The sequence below is a fragment of the Nelumbo nucifera genome, chromosome 3, assembly GCF_055504915.1.
Source record: "Nelumbo nucifera cultivar China Antique chromosome 3, China Antique-T2T, whole genome shotgun sequence".
NCBI lineage: Eukaryota > Viridiplantae > Streptophyta > Magnoliopsida > Proteales > Nelumbonaceae > Nelumbo > Nelumbo nucifera.
Genome location: NC_142651.1, coordinates 88,084,511 through 88,103,883, shown reverse-complemented (window position 1 = coordinate 88,103,883; position 19,373 = coordinate 88,084,511). Strand labels below are relative to the sequence as shown.

At 39.8% G+C, this 19,373-nt stretch overlaps 1 protein-coding gene and 1 pseudogene across 4 annotated transcripts in view; one reads left to right on the top strand and one right to left on the bottom strand.

Annotated features, from left to right (window-relative positions):
* Positions 1-12,025, top strand: part of LOC104590815 (cullin-4-like) — an 86,467-nt gene extending 74,442 nt beyond the window's left edge. The window contains exons 13-17 of one of the 3 annotated variants that reach the window (XM_010249568.3): positions 10,870-11,007; positions 11,091-11,171; positions 11,281-11,361; positions 11,476-11,556; positions 11,660-12,025. In XM_010249568.3, the coding sequence (XP_010247870.1) occupies positions 10,870-11,007; positions 11,091-11,171; positions 11,281-11,361; positions 11,476-11,556; positions 11,660-11,773 (495 nt within the window). In that variant the 3' untranslated portion in view covers positions 11,774-12,025. Of the gene's footprint in view, positions 1-9,760; positions 9,852-10,128; positions 10,220-10,869; positions 11,011-11,090; positions 11,172-11,280; positions 11,362-11,475; positions 11,557-11,659 lie in introns of those variants that run through there. The other 2 variants (XR_016084047.1, XR_734172.3) reach the window with 2 other exon arrangements.
* LOC109114246 (small ribosomal subunit protein uS9-like) lies at positions 113-9,754 on the bottom strand (annotated as a pseudogene). The gene has a single exon (XR_016084048.1). The product of XR_016084048.1 is annotated as a small ribosomal subunit protein uS9-like (transcript).
* Positions 12,026-19,373: the final 7,348 nt, after the last annotated feature.

Genomic DNA, 19,373 nt, shown 5'->3' with positions numbered 1-19,373 from the left:
GTGGGTGCCTTACCATTTAACATGTATGGGTGGGTATAAATATTTCATCCTGTTTATTGATGATTTTTCACGATATACTTGGATTTACCTTATGCACTCTTAGGCTGAAGTGCCTAAACTTGTTCAACAGTTCCATGAACACATACTCAGTTTAATACCCACATCAAAATATTCCAATCAGTCAATGCTAAAGAATATTTTGAGAAGGACTTTACATCCTATCTTGAGAAGTTTGGAGTTATTCATCAGAGTTCTTGTGCCGACACTCCACAGTAAAATGGAGTAGCGGAGAGGAAAAACAGACATTTGTGGAAGTTGCAAGGAGCATTCTTTTTGCTACCCATGTTCCTGTGAAGTTTTGGGGTGATGTAGTTTTAACAGCTACATACCTAATTAACCGCATGCCTTCTTGAGTCTTGGGGTTAAAATCTCCCTTCGGAGTCCTCTTTCCTGATGTTGAGATTTTCTCTATTCCTCTGAGGGTCTTTGGTTGCACTTGTTATGCCCACATTCCCAGTTCCAAAAGACACAAGTTTGACTCCAAGGCTCTGAAGTGTATCTTCCTTGGTTATGCCTCCACACAGAAAGGGTACTATTGTTTTGATCCCATTAGTGGCACCTAGTTTGTTTCCATGGATGTCACCTTTGCAGAGTCAGTTCCTTTTTATTGCCATCATTTTGAGGGGGAGAAATCTCTCAAGTTGCTTTCTTCATCCTTTCCTTTGCCAACTCCATTTGGGTCTTTTGTCGAGCTCTCTATAGTTACCCCCATTCCCATGGAGGGATCTTCTCCTTTGAGGTCTTCCACTCCTGCTTCTCCCCCTCCTCCTACTAGTCCTCTAGTTGTTTCAACTCATCATATTCTCTAGAGGTGGTACCAACGGAAAGGGCTAAGGCAAACACAGGTTGATCCCACACCTCCATTGAGACTTAGGCGGTCCCAATTACTGAAGAGAGGACATGTCCATCACCTCCTCCACTAGCACCCTCGTTTCTAGACCTTGACCTACCCATTGATTTGAGAAAAGGTAAGAGGAAATGTACAACTCATTGTATTTCCAAACACCTTTCCTACAGATTGTTGTCCCCATCCTACTATGCCTTTCTAGCCTCCATTTCCTCTTAATCCATCCTAAAGTCTGTTTTAGAAGCCTTAGCCACACCAGATTGGAGGGATGCTATGAGTACTGAAATAGAAGCCCTTCATAAAAATAATACCTAGGGTATTGTTGACTTGCTAGCTGGGAAGGAACCTATTGGGTGCAAGTGGGTTTTCACTATCAAGTATTGCGCAAATGGGTCAATTGAGAGGTATAAGGCACGACTTGTTACCAAGGGATATACCTAAGTATATGGGATAGATTACAGTGAGACATTTTCTCTAGTTGCTAAGATGACTTCGGTGAGACTTCTTTTATCCTTAGTTGTGAGCTATGATCGGCCTCTGTATCAATTTGATGTTAAGAATGCATTCCTGAATGGTGATCTCACTAAAGAGGTATATATGTCCCTTCCTCCTAGTATATATGGCAAGGAAATGCAGGGTAAGGTGTGTAGATTGAAGAAATCACTTTATGGCTTGAAATAATCTCCATGTGCTTGGTTTGACAGGTTTAGGGTTGCTCTTGTTCAGTTCAGCTACACTCAGACTTAATCAGATCATACCCTCTTTGTTAAGAGAAAAGGCACTCTGGTGACATTCCTTATAGTTTATGTAGATGATATTTTGATTACTGGTAGTGATATAGAAGAAGTTAGTGTTCTCAAGAAGTTTCTCAGTTTTGAATTTGAAATTAAAGATTTAGGGGAGTTGTGGTATTTTTTGGGAATTGTGGTTGCTAGGTCCAAGGAAGTTATCTTTAATTCCTCAATGGAAGTATGTGCTAGACCTTCTTATTGAGACTGAAAAATTTGGTGCTAAAGCGGCCTTTACCCCTATTGATGTTAATCATAAACTCTCAGTTAATGATGGAGAACTTTTAGCTGACAGGGGAGTGTTTCAGAGATTACTAGGGAAACTTCTATCTATGTATGACTCGTCTAGACATTTCATATATTGTGAGTGTCATTAGCCAGTTCATGCATGCTCCCAGAGACACACTTGTGGCTGCTGTAGAAAGAGTGTTATGCTACCTTAAGGGAACCCCAGGAAGGGTATGTTATTTGTTAAACATGGACACATGAAGCTAGAAGCATATACAAATGCTGATTGGGTAGAAAATGTGGATGACGAGATCCACATCAGGATATTGTGCTATGGTAGCTCGAAATATTGTTTTCTGGAGAAGCAAAAAGCAGTCAGTGGTTGGTAGATCTTCAATTGAGGCAGAGTATAGAGCTATGGCCCATGGTGTTTTTGTGTTGTTATGGCTTAGATCTCTCCTTAATGAGATGGGTGTTTCATGTGGCGAGCCACTGATGTTGTATTGTGATAACCAAGCTACTATTAACATTGCTCACAACCCAGTTCAGCATGATAGAACTAAGCACATTGAGGTAGATAGACACTTTATACGGGAAATAGTGGCTTCAGGAGAGGTGTGCCTACCTTTCATTGCATCAGAAGAGCAGCTAGTAGATTTTCTAACTAAGGGAGTCCCAAAGGCAAAGCTTCAACATTATGTAAGCAAGCTAGGCATGATTGACATCTATGCTCAGCTTGAGGGGGAGTGTAGTGAGAATGGGCTGAGTGGGCCCTAGTGTTATTTATTTCTTTTAAGTAGTGCTGGCCGCTCCATTAAGGGCATCCAAGTAATTGTACTTAGACTTAGAATTATTAATAAAAGTGATGAAAGGGGGCTAGAAAGAGGTTCAAATTCTTCTTTTCTTCTTCCACAACCTATTACTGAAACTTCTTTTCTTCTTCTTTCTCTCTCTTTTTTCTTCTTTTCTTGCATTATTTGAATTATTGTAGGTGTAATTTTCAACTAGTCTCAATGGTCATTGAGTGAGCAAGAGAGACATGAGATGGAGATTGAAGGAGCTGGAAGAAATTTTGTTGAGGGAGGAAATATCTTGGCGGTAGGAATCAAGACACAAGTGGATTAAGGAGGGGGGTGGGAACACCACATACTTCAATGCTTTGGCCAACAGGAGAAAGAGAGAATTTTATGGGTAAATTTGAGATTATTGAAGAAGTAACCTCTCAATATGAGATAGCCATAATTTCTCCCATTTTATAGTTGCCACTTTAATATAACATAAATTGTTGGTTTTCTTTTCTTATTCATGTTTTCATCTTTGTGAATTAGTTTGGATTATTATTATTATTATTATTATTATTATTATTATTATTTTGAATTTGATACAAAATTCAACAATCCAGCATTGCATATTCCGAATACTATGCCATTCCAGTTCAAAATTTTCAAAATCAAATTTCATAGCATTTTGTCACTATATCACCCTTTATAGAAATCCTAACCAATACAAACCAAAAGGAGTGAGTCAATGGTTTGACTCTAGAAAGTGAAGTCTCTCAAAGTCTCCTCAACAACAACCGTCATTCCTCAGTGGTAAGAATCATAAGATTTTTGGAACCTAGCATGAATACCTTGTCCATTGAACTTCTTGGGCTTGCATCACCGAGGGTCCGCAATAAGTAGTGTTCAGTTGTACCTCACCAGAATGTGAATGCCTTTGATTCTCTATCAAATTGCATATATTTGTGAAGTGTGACCACCACCCCTCATTCTGGTTCGCATATTGACATCGGCGAATCGGTGCCTACCGAGTAGAAGAATGGGTTCAAAAGCTTTATAACGAAGGATCTCCGTCTCCACAAACTTGATTGGACAATTGTTAACCTTGATCAGACCCCTCCTGTGTTTGCAGTAGGTAATGGTGATAGCTGTTTTCTTTCGGGCAAAACATTGAACAGACTTTCTATTGATGTTGCCATGAATGTACCCTTCCCTATTCATCTTTCTTTCATCGATTCTTCTTCCTCTGCCTCACTAGGTGTAAGACAGTGGATTTGTATAAGTACACTAGCCCAGATAACCCAACATAAATCCAGGTTGGACCAGACCGAATCAGACCGATTATCCACTAATTATTTACAAACCTTTCAAGAGCTAGAATCTTCTAGAATAATAGCATTTAAGAACATTCCAGAATAGCAATTAAGTGCATGTACATTAATTAAGGGTAAAATGGAAAAAAAGGAAATATAAGAAGATTCTAGAAGATGGAGGTTAAAAACACTATAAATAGGTCCCCATACCCATATGGGGACCCAATAATATGATAACCATTAGACCCATTTAAGGGGTAAAGGAGATTCAAATTATCTCTCTCTCTCTCTCTCTCTCTCCCCCATCGGCCTCTCTCACCACCACTCTCCTCTAGACTTTCAGAGTTAGATCATCCCTCTGTCGGCTTACACTAAGTTGTTGGGATTTGTGAGAATCTCACCATCACACTCCTTTGTTAAGATGAATGGTGCCTGGATGAAAGATAAGTAAATACAATGTGCATACTGAGCTGGAAGGACTGCCTATGGTGAAAATTTCCATTTGGTTCTACTTTTGTAAGTTTTGGCTTCTTGTATATGGATTTTATTAACCAAGAAAGCTTAGTCTTGATAGAAATGATGTTCCAATGAAAGGTATGAAGCCAATACTTCTGAAGTCAACGAAACAAGATCAGATTGGACCCCATCTAATTTAAATCTCATTTGGATGGATTGGACGGTCCAACAAAACATATGATATGTGTCGGTCCAGAATCAAATGTCCAATGAGTATTTCCGGATTGGAGTAGACATAATCCATGTCTAATGGTCCGTCCAAATCCCATCTTACCTCTCTGTGATTCTCTCGTTCCTTCGATTTTTCCTCCATCTCCCTCTCTCTAAATTCCAACTTCGTCGTGTTGGACTGACACAACATGACTTTGCGGGTCACCCGTTCTTTGGCGAGTCGTGTTTGCCTCTAGGATATTTCAAAGGTCAACCTCCCATGGCACAAGCCCAAGTGGGCCCGAGCCCAGTCGTGTCGTGTCATAGGTTGGGTTGGGTAATAGGCCAAGCCTTGGGCTAGGCTGGGCTAGGCCATGAAAGGCATATTTTAAAATCAAAAGAAATAGTGAAAATTTTAAAATAAAAAATCTTAAAATTTTATTTTATATGAAATTTGATGTATAATATTGTTCATGGTTTTCAAAACTAGACTGGACCGGAAAATCAGACCGGTTGACCTGAGAACCGGTCAGGAAACCGGTTTTGTTTCACCCTAAAACCGCTCTTGGTTCAAAAACCATTAATTTGGTAGCGACCCAGTGACCTAAGCAATCAAATTGTCAACTCAAACAATGGTTTTGGATGTTTTTTTATTTTTTAAAATCAAAATAGGACATCTATTTGAACCGAATAACCAGACCATTTAACCCAGGAACTGGTCCCCAAAATGGTTTCGTGTCTGGTTCGGATTTTAAAACCTTGCAATTGTTTATATATGAAATTAAAAAGATTACAATACAATTGTTTATAAACCTTGCACCAGGACTGGAATCCATCAACCCGACACCAGGACTACCTTGCATCTCAACAAGCATGAGTCCTCAATTCGGATTCAAATCCAACAGTTGACAACTCAACATTGAGTTTGAATTTTGAATCAGTCCAATTCGTATGTTCTTGTTTTTATCTGCTTTCCTTTTTAGATCTCTATCTCTCTCTCTTTTGTATTTTCTATTATTTGTTAGTAGTGTCAATTGGATCAGATTTGGTCCAACCCGATCCGGTCCAATATGAGTCATTTTGGACCATTTTGGATCGGTCCAATTCAATGTCTGAACTGTTCAATCTGTTAAAATGATTTTAATTTAGATCAGTTCCAACCCAAACTTGGTCCATTGACTCCAATATTCTTTTCTTCTATCAATGGACTAGATATTGGTTCAATCCGATCCAGTCCAATATAAATCCGTTACTGATTGACCAAGTCCAATCCAATCTAATAAATACTTTGGACCATTAAGTTTGAATTGGTCCAATTCAACATGTTGTATTAGTTCATCCAATCCGTCCAAAATGATTTTGATTTGGATGGGTCCAACCCAAAACCGGTCCATAAATGCCTTTAAGGCCGTGTTTGGGAGTGCTTAAAAATTAAGTGCTTATTCGAAACAAGTGCTTATTTTAAAAATAAGGACTTATTTTTTAAGCCTCTATTCAATTTTTTTTCTTCCAAAGCTATCCCTAGTTGAATTTTATAAAAGTACTTTCATAAAAGTGCTTTCGTAAGACGTGTAAAAGTGCTTTTATTAAAGAAATTTCATAAATGTACTTTTTTAAAAGTTCTTTCGTGTAAAAGTACTTTTCATTAAATTATTTTTATAGAAGTGCTTTCATAAAAGTGTTTTTATAAAAGTAATTTAACAAAAGTACTTTCATAAGGGTATATTTTGAAATTTGAAAGAAAATAAAGGACAATACTCACAAATACTTATTTAAGGGCTTATTGGAGAAAAAACTACCAAATGCCCAATATAAAATAAGCACTTGAAAAAGTTGGGCCACTTGGGTGGTAAATGCAAATAAGTGGTTATTCAAATGATCACTTATTCGATAAGCACTTATTTTTAACATAAGCACTCCCAAACATGGCCTAATTGTCCATAGTTTTTATGGTTTTTATTTTTATTTTTCTGTTTCTTAGTGTTTGTATTGTATGTTATCATTTTCTATAAAGTATCTAATATATTTCTATAGTTTTTTATATTTTCTAGGTTTTTATAGAATTTTTTTATGTTTCATTCAATTTGGATTGGATTGGATCCTATTCGATCCATTTGAATTTCTATTGGATTGGTTCGGACTTGGTTTGTATGGGATTTGGACTGGATTGGGTCCAACCCATTTATAAATGGATCCATGTTGGACCGGATTGGATTGGACCAAATCCAGTCCAATTGACACCCCTATCCATGAGTCTCCATGACCTTGGATATGGATATGTTAGACAGTGTATGCCCTTAGCTCCAATCAGATTGATGTACATTATGACATTTATTGTAAATGAATAAAGTACATATTTGATTCATGTTATAGTGGTGTGTTTCTATGTAATAACCTTAAACTGGACACTTATGAGACTCGTGTTAGTTTAGAATGTTCACAGCCGTTGGATAAGTCTGGGGAGATTTATCCTGCTAAGGCTGACACTGATGTGCCGTCAAGTGTTGGGGTAGCCTGTCTCAGTTGCTAGGGTGAGACCCGAGGTACATGCAGTGTAGGTTTACTTGAAACTCTGAACCGGACCAGATTTCTAGTATTGCCCTGGACCTTGGTGATTAGTGGGCAAAACTAGAAAGTTACACCTGACCCCTAGACTCGATTATGATACTGCACTACGTGTCGGATTGGGCTATCTTTGATATGCCAATCAGTGAGATAGCGGGGGTCAAAACCTGGGTATGTTGGGACAGTCCGAGAATTCATCTGAGTGGGTGATCATAGTGACAGGATCAGCCCCTTTGTCGGACAAAGGTAATGATCGGGGATGCACTCTCTGATGGAAACCAAGACTACCGGCAACCGATTTCAATCGTTGAAATTTGTTTTGCAAAATATATTTATATACGGATATACATATATATATTACGGTTTCAAAATGTTTGCAAAAGGTTTTAATTCCCGGGATCCATGTGAGTAGAGAGTGCAGCACTGTTCTTTGCAGCCGAGGGAGAGGTCCTCTCTTGTCGGGCAGTGTTTGATCATTAAGGGCTGAGAGGTTAAATGTAAGACCATTGAGGGTAATACCTGATGGGCTAATCTTGCATCTGCCCACAATCCCTGGGTTTTTATAAGGTGGCTTGGCCCAGGGGCCACTTTGTGCAAGTGTTGGGCCCATTAGGAGCCCATGTGATGGGTTTGAAGGGGTTCACTGTCTGTTCAGTGAATTCGGCCAGGCCTTGTAACAGAGGCTGGGCTGAACCCATGTGGCTAATTTGTAGATCAATGTTTGGGTCCCACGCCATACAAAGAAGCCCAACTGGGCAGCAGTTTGGAAGGTTGATGAGTACATGGACTTATTGGGCCTAAAAGCCCATTTCAAACTGGTTTAGTTAGACTAACTAAAGAGAGGGGCGGATCTGGGATTGGATCAGCAGATAGGATAGGGATAACTCCCTATCCACTGAGAGAGTCCAGATCTGAATTTGGATCTGGAAACCTCCTAATGAGATTAGGAGAGAGCTGATCTAATCTGCAGATAAGATAAGGATTTATCCTTATCACTTAAAGAGAGTCCAGATTCAAATAAGGATTTGAATCAGGAAACTCCTAATGGGATTAGGAGCTGATATCTTTAAGTCTATAAAAGGAGGAGGGGGCGAACCATTCAGTTCATCCCATCACATCCCAGCATCCCAGAGATCAGATCTCAGATCACAGAGAGAGAAGACAACAACAGTGTGACTGCGCCATCTTCTCCCTGCGTTCTCCTCCAGTTGTCGCCATAGCCAGTTCGATCTCCATTGTTATAGGAGCAATCAAGAAGCGTTCTTGATATCAGTTTTTGGTGAAAAACTGATTGGGAGTCGTGCTCACCTACCCTCCAGCGATATCTTGGTGAAGGATTTGGTTCTTTGGAAGAACACTGCTGATTCTGCTCCATCTTGCACTGTGTCATCTTCAGTGGGAGCAGTCTTTGGATCCTTCCTTGGGCGTGAACACCTCCATTGGAAGATTATTTCTTCGTATCAGGTATATCCCTCTCCTACTGTTTTGGTTCAGATCTGGTTCGGTTCTTGGTTCAAGATTGATCCTTGAAAAATGCAGTTTTTCTAAAACAGGGAATGTGATTCCCAGATGGGAGAAAGAGAAATTTTTGAAAATTTGCCCTACCTTCCTACAGGGTTTGGCCATCCTTATGATGAATCTCTCATCCCTTCAGGATACATATCACTTACAGTAATTCTTAGAATGTGATAGTCGGGTCTCCAATACCTTGTATATGGATATGTATCGATATTTGGATTCTTGATTATGTAATTCTTAGAATGTGATTGTCGGATCTCGTGATGAAAAACAGAAAGACAAGAAGCCCCCATTTGGAGCAGGGTCCATGGTAGGGTAAAACTGGGATTATGATAAGATATAACAGGCACATAATATTAGGTGTAAATGGCCCTAAACATTTCATCAATGGAGGACCTATTTTTGTCAAGTGGGGTCATCTAACAAGGTATATTTAAGTAGTTTTGGAAACCTTGGGGTATATTTTAGTAATAAACCCTATATGAAATGTATAATATGTTTGTATTTGTACATGTTTATTCATGGGTGTCATTTTAAGCTAATTATATACATATTGTAAGTAACTAAATATAGTTTAGGGTGTATATGATACTATAAATATGTAATCTACATACATATATACATGTCATACATACAGAATTTACACATCTATTGTCATACACTGTTAGGCTGTCTCAAGTTGTTACTGGGCTTGGGCTACCTAAGGCCTCAATTCAAGCCCAACCCAAGTTCAGGTCAGGCCTGAGTTTTCTGGCCCAGGCCTAGCCCAGAGCTCAAAAATTCAAGCCCAACCTGTATACAAGCTCCGGTTATGTAGTGTTGTGCTTGGGTTGGGCCCATCCAAGTCGTAACTATAATTGCTATTTCTCAACCCATGTGTTATCTTTGAAATGCAAGTTGTTAGGCTACCTACATTTATTAATCTCCTACCCTTTTGTCCTTGGTATTTGGGAATTTTTCTAGTCTCTTTCTGAATGCAGATTGTTACCTATGTAGGAATGTGCCTTCCATGTCTGAGGACTCCCTTCGTCTGTAACTAAAAGAAGAGATTATGAAGATGCACAAGGGAAACAAAGACAATATTATGGTCAGTCTGGAAAGGAAATAAATGCTAGAATTTTCAAAGAGCTAATCTAAAGAGTCTCGCTCTTGTAGAGTATTTGTTAAGGTTGGAATATTAGATCAAGATGTTGAATCTGTTTGCCTATTTATTCATTGAAGATATTATCAGAGGCTAGAAAAATATTGCAAAACCAAGCTGGACACCGCCTAATAATAACTCAATTTAACTAAATTTTGATGGTTGTAACTTTTGCAACTCTGGAGTGCAACTTTGGTAATATTTTTCGGTTCAATTGGGACAGAGATTCAACAAGGGAGGAGTTTCTGGCTGTTTTAAATGAACTGAAAATGAGCAAAAGTCTGATTTACAGAAATGTGGTGGCAGAATAGAAGGTGACTCTCAGGTTTAGTAGGATTGCTTAAAAATAACGGTATGGGCTCTTGGTGATATAGGCACATAATAAGAGAAGCATGAAGTTTGGCTAACGAGATGGGAACAATATTCAATTAGATAAATAGGTCAATCAACAGCTGATTTGTTGGCAAGAAAAGGAAGCAGTAAAAATTAATTATTTTGGAGTAACCTCCTAGAGATGTTATCTGCCTTGAGGCAAGGATACAATTGGGATAGGTAGCTTGCTTGACCTTTGATCCAAATAAATGTTGCTCCCATCGTCCTAGCCAAATTTTGTGCTTCTCTTATATTGTTCCTGTATTTATCAGTACTTTGGTTGATCCGTTGGCAAGACCTAGGAATCGCTAGACATAAATTATTTTGGGGAGTAACCTCCTAGAGATGTAATCTTCTGTAAGGCAAGGATACAAATGCACCTAAATTATAACAAGTGCTGGCTACCTTTCATTCCTTTATTTTTTTTTCAATATTAATAAAATGCTTATAAGTTACTGAGAAAAACTGGCCAAGAGCATAACTGTATATATTATTCTTTACATTGTTTCACTAGTTTTATAAATGCCTTGTTCATTACATTCTTACTTTTTCCTTTCTCATTTTTGGTGTGCTTGATCCATGGGTGCACCAGACTGTTGTCCTGATGTTATTTAATGATGCCCAAAAGCTTAGCTTTCAAGACATCAGGGACTCAACAGGTATTGAGGACAAAGAGCTGAGAAGAACTCTGCAATCACTTGCTTGTGGAAAAGTTCGCGTACTTCAGAAGGTCAGTCAAGGGTTCCCTTTGAAAATTGTATCTTTCTATTTCTTTGGTTGGTTAAATATGGATGATGGTGGAGTTATGTTCAGTCCCCTAAAGGGAGAGAAGTGGAGGATGATGACTTATTTGTGTTCAATGAAGAATTCAGTGCTCCTTTGTATCGTATAAAGGTAAATACCTTGTCACTATTTTCTCTTTCTTCTTTATTTCAATAGAACAAAAGCAATCTATGGAACTTGAAGCTTAAAACATATAGCTGATTTTATCTCGAGGGGACAGGTAAATGCTATCCAGATGAAGGAGACGGTGGAAGAGAACACAAGCACTACTGAAAGAGTTTTCCAGGATCGTCAATATCAGGTTTGTCTTCTCTAATCTTCTGCTATCTTACTGATATGTGAATGCCAATGCAATTCCAATTGGAAGCATTGAATTAGGTGAGTGAAATTGCAATGTTGCTTGGTGTATTTGCAGGTTGATGCAGCTATTGTTCGTATAATGAAGACTAGGAAAGTGCTGAGCCACACACTTTTGATAACCGAGCTCTTCCAACAGGTAACCAGAAAAGGATTTTCTATCTTCGCACTTTTAATTAGGTGGCACGGATGTGACCGAGGGGACTTATTGATAGGGAGTTTTTTTTTTTTTAATTAAACAGCTCAAGTTTCCAATAAAGCCTGCCGATTTGAAGAAAAGGATTGAAAGTCTTATTGATAGGGAGTACCTGGAGAGGGACAAGAGCAATCCACAGATATACAACTACCTGGCGTGATTATCTTATCACAGTAGGGTTTGACTTTGGCGCATTCCTAAATGTAAATGACGCAGAGGAAATTCGTGTCCTCGTTCGGAGGCAAGACTTTCAGGGGTTGATCCATTTCTAGATTCATGTACAGGAACCTGTAGTTCTAGTTTTGTTATCTTTTAATACTGTAAAGTATATTTTTGTCATTCCAATCGCCACAGTTTTCCTTGTTGTAGATTGAACCACCTTAAAGTTGAAGAAAAGATAGATTCCTCATCATCCCTTGTACAACATGTTTTGGTCGCGCTTTTAAGCTGGTGTTTTGCCAAATTTATCATATCGCAATAACGTTTAAAATGTTCATATGATATGTACTATGTGCAACTTTGGTGGGCCCAACCTGATCTCAGACTGAACCAGCACTGCCAGGAGTGCTCACGGTTCGGTACTGACCCTATGAACTCTTTTTTGAAACTGAACCGGTACCACTAGTGTTTGCAATTCCCTGAACCAAAACTGAACTGTTACCACTGGTTAACCAGTTGACCATATCCCCAAACTCTACTCCCCTTGGCCATCGTGGATTAACAAAGTGGAAAAGTGGAAAAAACCTAGGAGGGGGGGGGGGGGGGGGAACAAAAAAACCTTACCCCTCACTAAAGCTATATTAGAGGGCCATAAGCTCATATAAACAAAGGTGTCTGATGCACCTTAAAATTATCTAAGTCTAGGAAAAGGTAAACCAAGACCATCATTACTTAAAAGTTGCCGAATGTTGGATGGTAAATCAATTGTTATGTTAAAAATTATAGGGAAAATTTCTTAAACCACCCTTATGGTTTTAGCTAATTGACTAACTTTACCCTTATTGTTTATATAATGTCTTAAATTATAGAGAATTTCTACAATTGACATCGCCAAAGTTGCTCTATTATTCTTTAAAATTTCAAAATAAAATCCAACTGATGGCAAGATTGACTCCTTCAAACGCGGTGGCAAGGACCTTGGAGAAGGAATATAGTGCCAGAAAGTGAGTCTCCAATTGGAATCGGGGATGGAGATATAGTTCATCGGCTGTACAATGGAAGGCTTGGTGGTCTTGTACCTAGCAGGATGCTCATGCTTTGAGTAATCCACTCAGTTTACTAGAGCTGTTCCCTTTTGTTTTTTCTCTGATGTCCATCATCCACCTATTTTGAGAAAGGAATCAGCAAGAGAAAAGAGAAACCATTGGAAAGTTGTTCTTGATTACTAACATCAAGGTCCTGTTTGATGATTAAGTGGTTGTCAAAAGTACTCGGTGCACAAGTATTTTTTGGAAGTACTTATTTTAACAACCACTTAAAGTTTTTTGGTGACCCACTTGCCAAATTACTTATTATGTTTTTAAGCACTTATTGGGGTGGGGATGTTTGGTAAACTACTTTTCCAATAAGTGCTTATATTGACACAAATGATAATTTTAGCCCTCATTTCACTCATACATATATACGATGCTTTTTTCATATTATACTTGTTAGACAGTGTATGTCCTTAGCTTCGATAAGATTGATGTACATTATACATTTATTGTAAATAAATAAAAGTACATAATTGATTCATGTTATATTCGGTTTGTTTCTATGTAATTACCCTTAAACTGGACACTTATGAGATTTGTATTAGTTTAGAATGTTCTTAGATGTTGGATAGACTTGGGGAAGCTTATCCTGCCAAGGTTGACACTAATGTGTTACCAAGTTGGTTGGGGTGTCTTGTTTCAACAGTTAGGGTGAGACCCAAAGTACATGTAGTGTGTTTTGTTTGAAACACTGAACCAAAACCATTTTCCAGTTATGCCCTGGACCTTGGAGGCTGGTGGGCAAAACTAGAAAGTTACACCTAACCCCTATATTCGATTATGGTACTGCATTGGGTGTCGGATTGGGTTGATTTTGATATGCCATTTAGTGAGATCCTTAGAGGGGATAAAAACTTGGCTATGTTAGGGCAGTTTGAGAATTCACTCGAGTAGGTGACCATAGTGACATTATCAACCCCTTTGTCGGACAAAGTGAATGATCGGGACTGCACTCTCTCTGATGGAAACTGATGAAGGAGAATTTGGCCTGACCTCATGACAGGGGGACACGTGGACGTGACCCCGCATAAGCGACAACTCGACATGGTCAGATCAACACGTGGACATTCCTCAACACGAGTGACAGCTCAACTCACTACAAAGCAAGCTTGGGTAAGCTGGTACCCCGAACTAAAGCCACTTCGAGTTAAGATCGTCTCGGAACTAGATCGCAACAAGCGAAACCAAGTTCGTTATAAATCATGCCCGAGCCGATGGATCACCTCGGTCCAAAGGCACTTCAGCATTCGTGTCAAAGCAGACCTAAGGAGCACAAGCTCGAGGAGCTCGCTACCCGTCAGCCCGCCATCGAACTTGATATCCAACAGGCGACTTGCCTACCGTTCAGACCTCCGAATGGCAACCTTGAAGAGCACCCCACAATACTCTGTATCTTACAAGGCTGTACCTTGTAACGGTTGATCGGTTTGTCGAAGCCCTCAAAATTAGTACTAGTCCCAGAATAAGATATTTGCAGTAAAAGTGGTACTAGGTCGAATCCCACAGGGAGCTAACAGTAATTTCTCAGCCGAATGGATACTATAATTGAGTGGGAAAATTTAATAACTAAAATTAAAAGAATAAGAAAGCAACTAAACAAACAAGAGAAAATCAGTCTTACCGAATTTTGGTTCAGGGGTTCGATTTAGCCGATTGGCCATCGATCATAGGTATCCCTGGAAATCTCGCAATTCAAGCATTTAACCTTAGATTTATTAGGATAGCCATAATAAACCTTGTGTTTTCCTAATTCAGTTGACCAAACCCAGCATTCGATCAACACTTATCACCACTCAACTGGGTACGATAGCGTTCCATGATAATTAATGATAGCATTAAGCTTTGTGAAAGTTAAACCAAAATAACAATAATTGAGATAGCTGCAATTATTGAATCTTGTTCCATCGATTCCTTTTAGGTTAAACCATGTCAATACATTGGTCAAAGGCTGTCACAAACAATTGACCCAAAAAGATATTAACCTAATTGCTACTTGTACCATTATTCGTGACAATTACGGATCACCAAAATCATGGATAGCAGTAGGAAATTTAACATTAATTCAGTTTGTCAAACTAATTAACATCAACATCCAATAAAAATATGCACAAGAATCAATGAATACTTAAATTAGAAAGCAAGAAAATAAATTAACTACAGAACCTCACAATGACACAATTGAACCTCCCCCCTTGAACCAGAAAAAGAAGCTTAGCTGCTCATGATCTGTGAAACCTCCATGCTCTGCTTCTCCATGGCTGAACTGCTCTCTTGAGTTTCTTGAGTTGCTTGGTGTTCTCTTGGATCTTGGAGTGAGTGATGCTAGAGCTGGTCCACCCCCCTCTTTATATAGCCAAAGGAGAGCGCTGTTTTCCAACTCCTTCTAGGAGATCATCTTATCTTAAGGGAGTCCTGATCTTCTTTGAACTAATCCTATCCTACCTCTTATCTAATCCCCATCATTCTTATCTTTATAGGATTACATTCAGAATTTAGATCTAATAAGACTCTCTCCCTCCTTGCAGGTTACATTCGAATTAGGACTCTAGGCTCTCGCATTCGAGTTGGGCTTCTCTGATAACTTGGGCTGCTTCCATGTTCTTCTACGAGTTGGGCTTTAGCTGTGAAATGGGCCCGACTACGAACTTGCTCCGACTTAGGGCCCAGTTTTGGACTCGATGCGGACTGAATCTGCAAAACCCCAAAACATAAAAGTTGTGGAACTTCCTTTAATCTTTATAATGCTTCTTAAATTGTCCAATTTGGAGTTCGTAATTGAGATCTATGCCCAGATTACTGACTGTCGCCGAAACTGTGCAAAATCACCCGATTTGCCCTGTTTTCTTCCAATTGCCTTCTTTATTGCCCTGAATGAAAATACAAGAGTAATGAGTCCATTTAAGTTTTAAATAAATGTAAAAGAGTGAATATTAGTGTAAATAAATAAAGTGCATGTTTGATTCATATTGTTTGGTTTAATTCTGTGTACGACCCTAAAACTGGACACTTATAGAGACTCGTGTTAGTTTTAAATGTTCACAGCCATTAGATAAGTCTGGGGAGATTTATCCTGCCAAGGCTGATACTGGTGTTCCACCAAGTGTTGGGATGGCCTGTCTCGGCCACCAGGGTAAGACCCAAGGCACATGCAGTATGGGATTACTCGAATCCTTGAACCGGACCAGATTTCCAGTATTGCCCTTGACCTTGGAGATAGATGGGCAAAACTAGAAAGTTACACCTGACCCCTAGACTCGATTATGACACTTCACTAGGTGTCGGATCGGGCTGTCTTTGATATGCCAATCAGTGAGATCCTTAGATGGGGATCAAAACCTGGGTATGTTGGGACAGTCTGAGAATTCATCTGAGTGGGTGATCATAGTGACAAGATCAGCCCCTTTGTCGGACAAAGGTAATGATCGGGAATGCACTCTCTCTGATGGAAACCAAACTGCCGGCAGTTGATTTCAATCGTTAGAATTTTGTTTTGCAAAATTAATATATTTATATATATATGTACGGTTTCGAAATGTTTGCAAATGGTTTCAATTCCCGGGATCCATGTGAGTGGAGTGTGCGACACTGTTCCTTGCTGCCGAGGGAGAGGTCCTCTCTTGTCGGGCAGTGCTTGATCATTAAGGGCTGAGAGGTTAAGTGTAAGACCATTTAGGATAATACTTGATGGGCTAATCTTGCACCTGCCCATAGTCCCTGGGTTTTTATAAGATGGCTTGGCCTAGGGACCACTTAATGTAAGTGTTGGGCCCATAGGGTCCATGTGATGGGCTCAGGGGTTCACTGAGTTTTTCAGTGAATTCGGCTGGGCCGAACCCATGTGGCTGGTGTGTAGATCAATGCTTGCGTCCCACGCCATACAAAGAAGCCCAACTGGGCAGCAAATCGGAAACTAGTTAAACACTGAGCACTTAATGGGCTAAAAGCCCATTTTGAGCTGGGCTGATATGATCACCCATCTATGGGGCGAATATGAGATTAATGTTAGTAAAAGGATTGGGCCTTTAACCTTATCCACTCCAGGAGACCAAATTCAAATTAGATTTGAATATGGTAACCTCCTGATAAGATCAGGAGTAAGCTAACTTAATCTGCAGATAGGATTAAGATAATCCCTTATCCAAATACGGATTTGGATTGGGATAACTCCTAATTAGGAGGTTTCTTAATCAAGAAGAAAGGAGGAGAAACCCAAGAGAAATATATCAGATTTTGAACTTGCCAAGAACTCCCTAGCCTGCTGCTTTGTCATTGCCTCATTGGACAACTCAATACAGAGGTAGTTCGATCAGATCGAACTTGCCAAGGACATATTGGACAGTCTAAAGACAATGTATGAAGAGCAAAACCGTTCTACTCGATAGAAGGTCCTAAAACCGTTCATGACTGTGCAGATGTCCAAAGGGCAGAAAGTTAATGACCATTGTCTTCGGATGATGGGATACATTAACGAACTAGAAGCTCTTGGATCTGGGCTAGATCTTGGCACACAAGTGGATGCCATCCTGAATTCTTTGCTCTCTTCCTTCAATGCGTTCACAATGAACTACAATATGAATAAGCTGAATGTTAGCGTCCAGAAACTCAGCAATATGTTGCAGAGGGCCGAGGATCTACTCAAGAAGGATGAGCCTGTGGTTATGCTTGCCGAAGCTAACAAATCAGGCAAGAAAAAGAGAAAGGCAAAGAAGCCCAAGAAGAAAACTGCCAAGCCTAAGAAGCAGAAGAAGAACAAGGCATCTGATGTCTGTCACTTCTGCAAGCAGACCAGCCACTGAAAGAGGAACTGTCCTGCCTACCTGGAATCTAGGAAAGGTAACATCGAAACTTGTGTCATAGAATCTAATATGTTAGTCACTTCTATGTCCTGGTGTGTTGACTCCGGGGCTTCAACTCATGCGTGTAACTCACTGCAGGGGTTCAAAGTTAGCAGAAGATTGAGTGAAGGCGAAGTGACACTATTCTTGGGAATGACTGCAAGTGTTGTAGCTGCGGCGATAGGAACTGTAGAATTAGTTTTTAGAGAAGGAGTACTTGTACTTAAAGATTGTCTTTATGTATAGAACTTGAGAAGAAATTTAATTTCTGTTTCTAAACTGTGTGCTGATGGATATACTATTTATTTTAGTAATATGATTACTGTTAAACGAAATAACAAATTCTTCGCATGCGGGGAACTGGAGAACGGTCTCTATGTTCTACATCCTTCTCTGGAAACTAACTTAACCGAAACTACGTCAGTCAAAAATCCCAAGAAAAGGAATCGTGATACAGTAAATCCCACGTGCCTCTGGCATTACCGACTTGGCCATATCGATGTTGACCGATTCACAAGGCTGGTAAAGGATGGTCCTTTGGATTTTCTAACCGTAGAAAATCTTCCCACTTGTGAGCCTTGCCTTTAAGGTAAGATGACTAAGCGGCCATTTGACGGTAAGCCTGAAAGATCTGCAGGCACACTTGACCTAATACATACTGATGTATGTGGTCCCACGAGTGTTAGGACACGGAATCAACACGTGTATTTCATCACCTTTACAGATGATTTTTCACGATATGGTTACGTGTACCTAATGAGACATAAGTCTGAATCCTTTGAAAAGTTCAAAGAGTTCAGACAGGAAGTCGAGAAACAGTTAGGGAGAGAAATTAAGGCCCTTCGATCAGATCGAGGTGGCGAGTATCTCTCTGACGAATTCAGGAACTACTTAAAGGTCAACGGGATAGTGTCACAATTAGCTCCTCCTGCCACACCTCAACTCAGCGGTGTTTCAGAGAGGAGGAATAGGACCTTGTTGGACATGGTTCGGTCACTTCTCGTACACTCAGAATTACCCACATCCTTTTGGGGATATGCATTAGAGACTGCTATCTACGTGCTGAATCGGGTTCCAACCAAATCAGTTCCAAAAACTCCATATGAACTATGAACTGGAAGGAAGCCAAGTGTGAGACACTTGAAGATTTGGGGTTGTCTTGCACATGTTAAAAGAACAAGTGCGGACAAGTTGGAATCCAAAACCAGTCGTTGCCTATTTATAGGCTACCCAAAAGATTCAGTGGGTTATCTATTCTATGACCCAAGTGAGCAGAAAGTGTTCTGCAGTCGAAACGCTCAATTCTTAGAAACCGAATACATCCTGGACACCCATCGTCAGGAAATAGTTCTTGATGAGGAGAGCTCAGGAGCAGTGGGAGATGTCCCACAAGTTCCAGGTAGTGACCAACCTAGAAGGTCCACCCGGGTATCCAGACCACCAGTCCGATATGGTTATGACCAGGATAGTTACCTGGTGGAAGCCTTGACTAGTGAGGAGGATCCCGTAACTTACGCGGAGGCTATGTTAGACATAGATTCCCAGAAGTGGGTGGAGGCCATGAGAGCTGAGATGGACTCGATGGAGACCAATGGAGTCTGGACTTTTGTAGATCCGTCCTCTGGGGTAAAAGAAATTGGTTGCAAATGGATCTACAAGAGGGAGAAGGGCC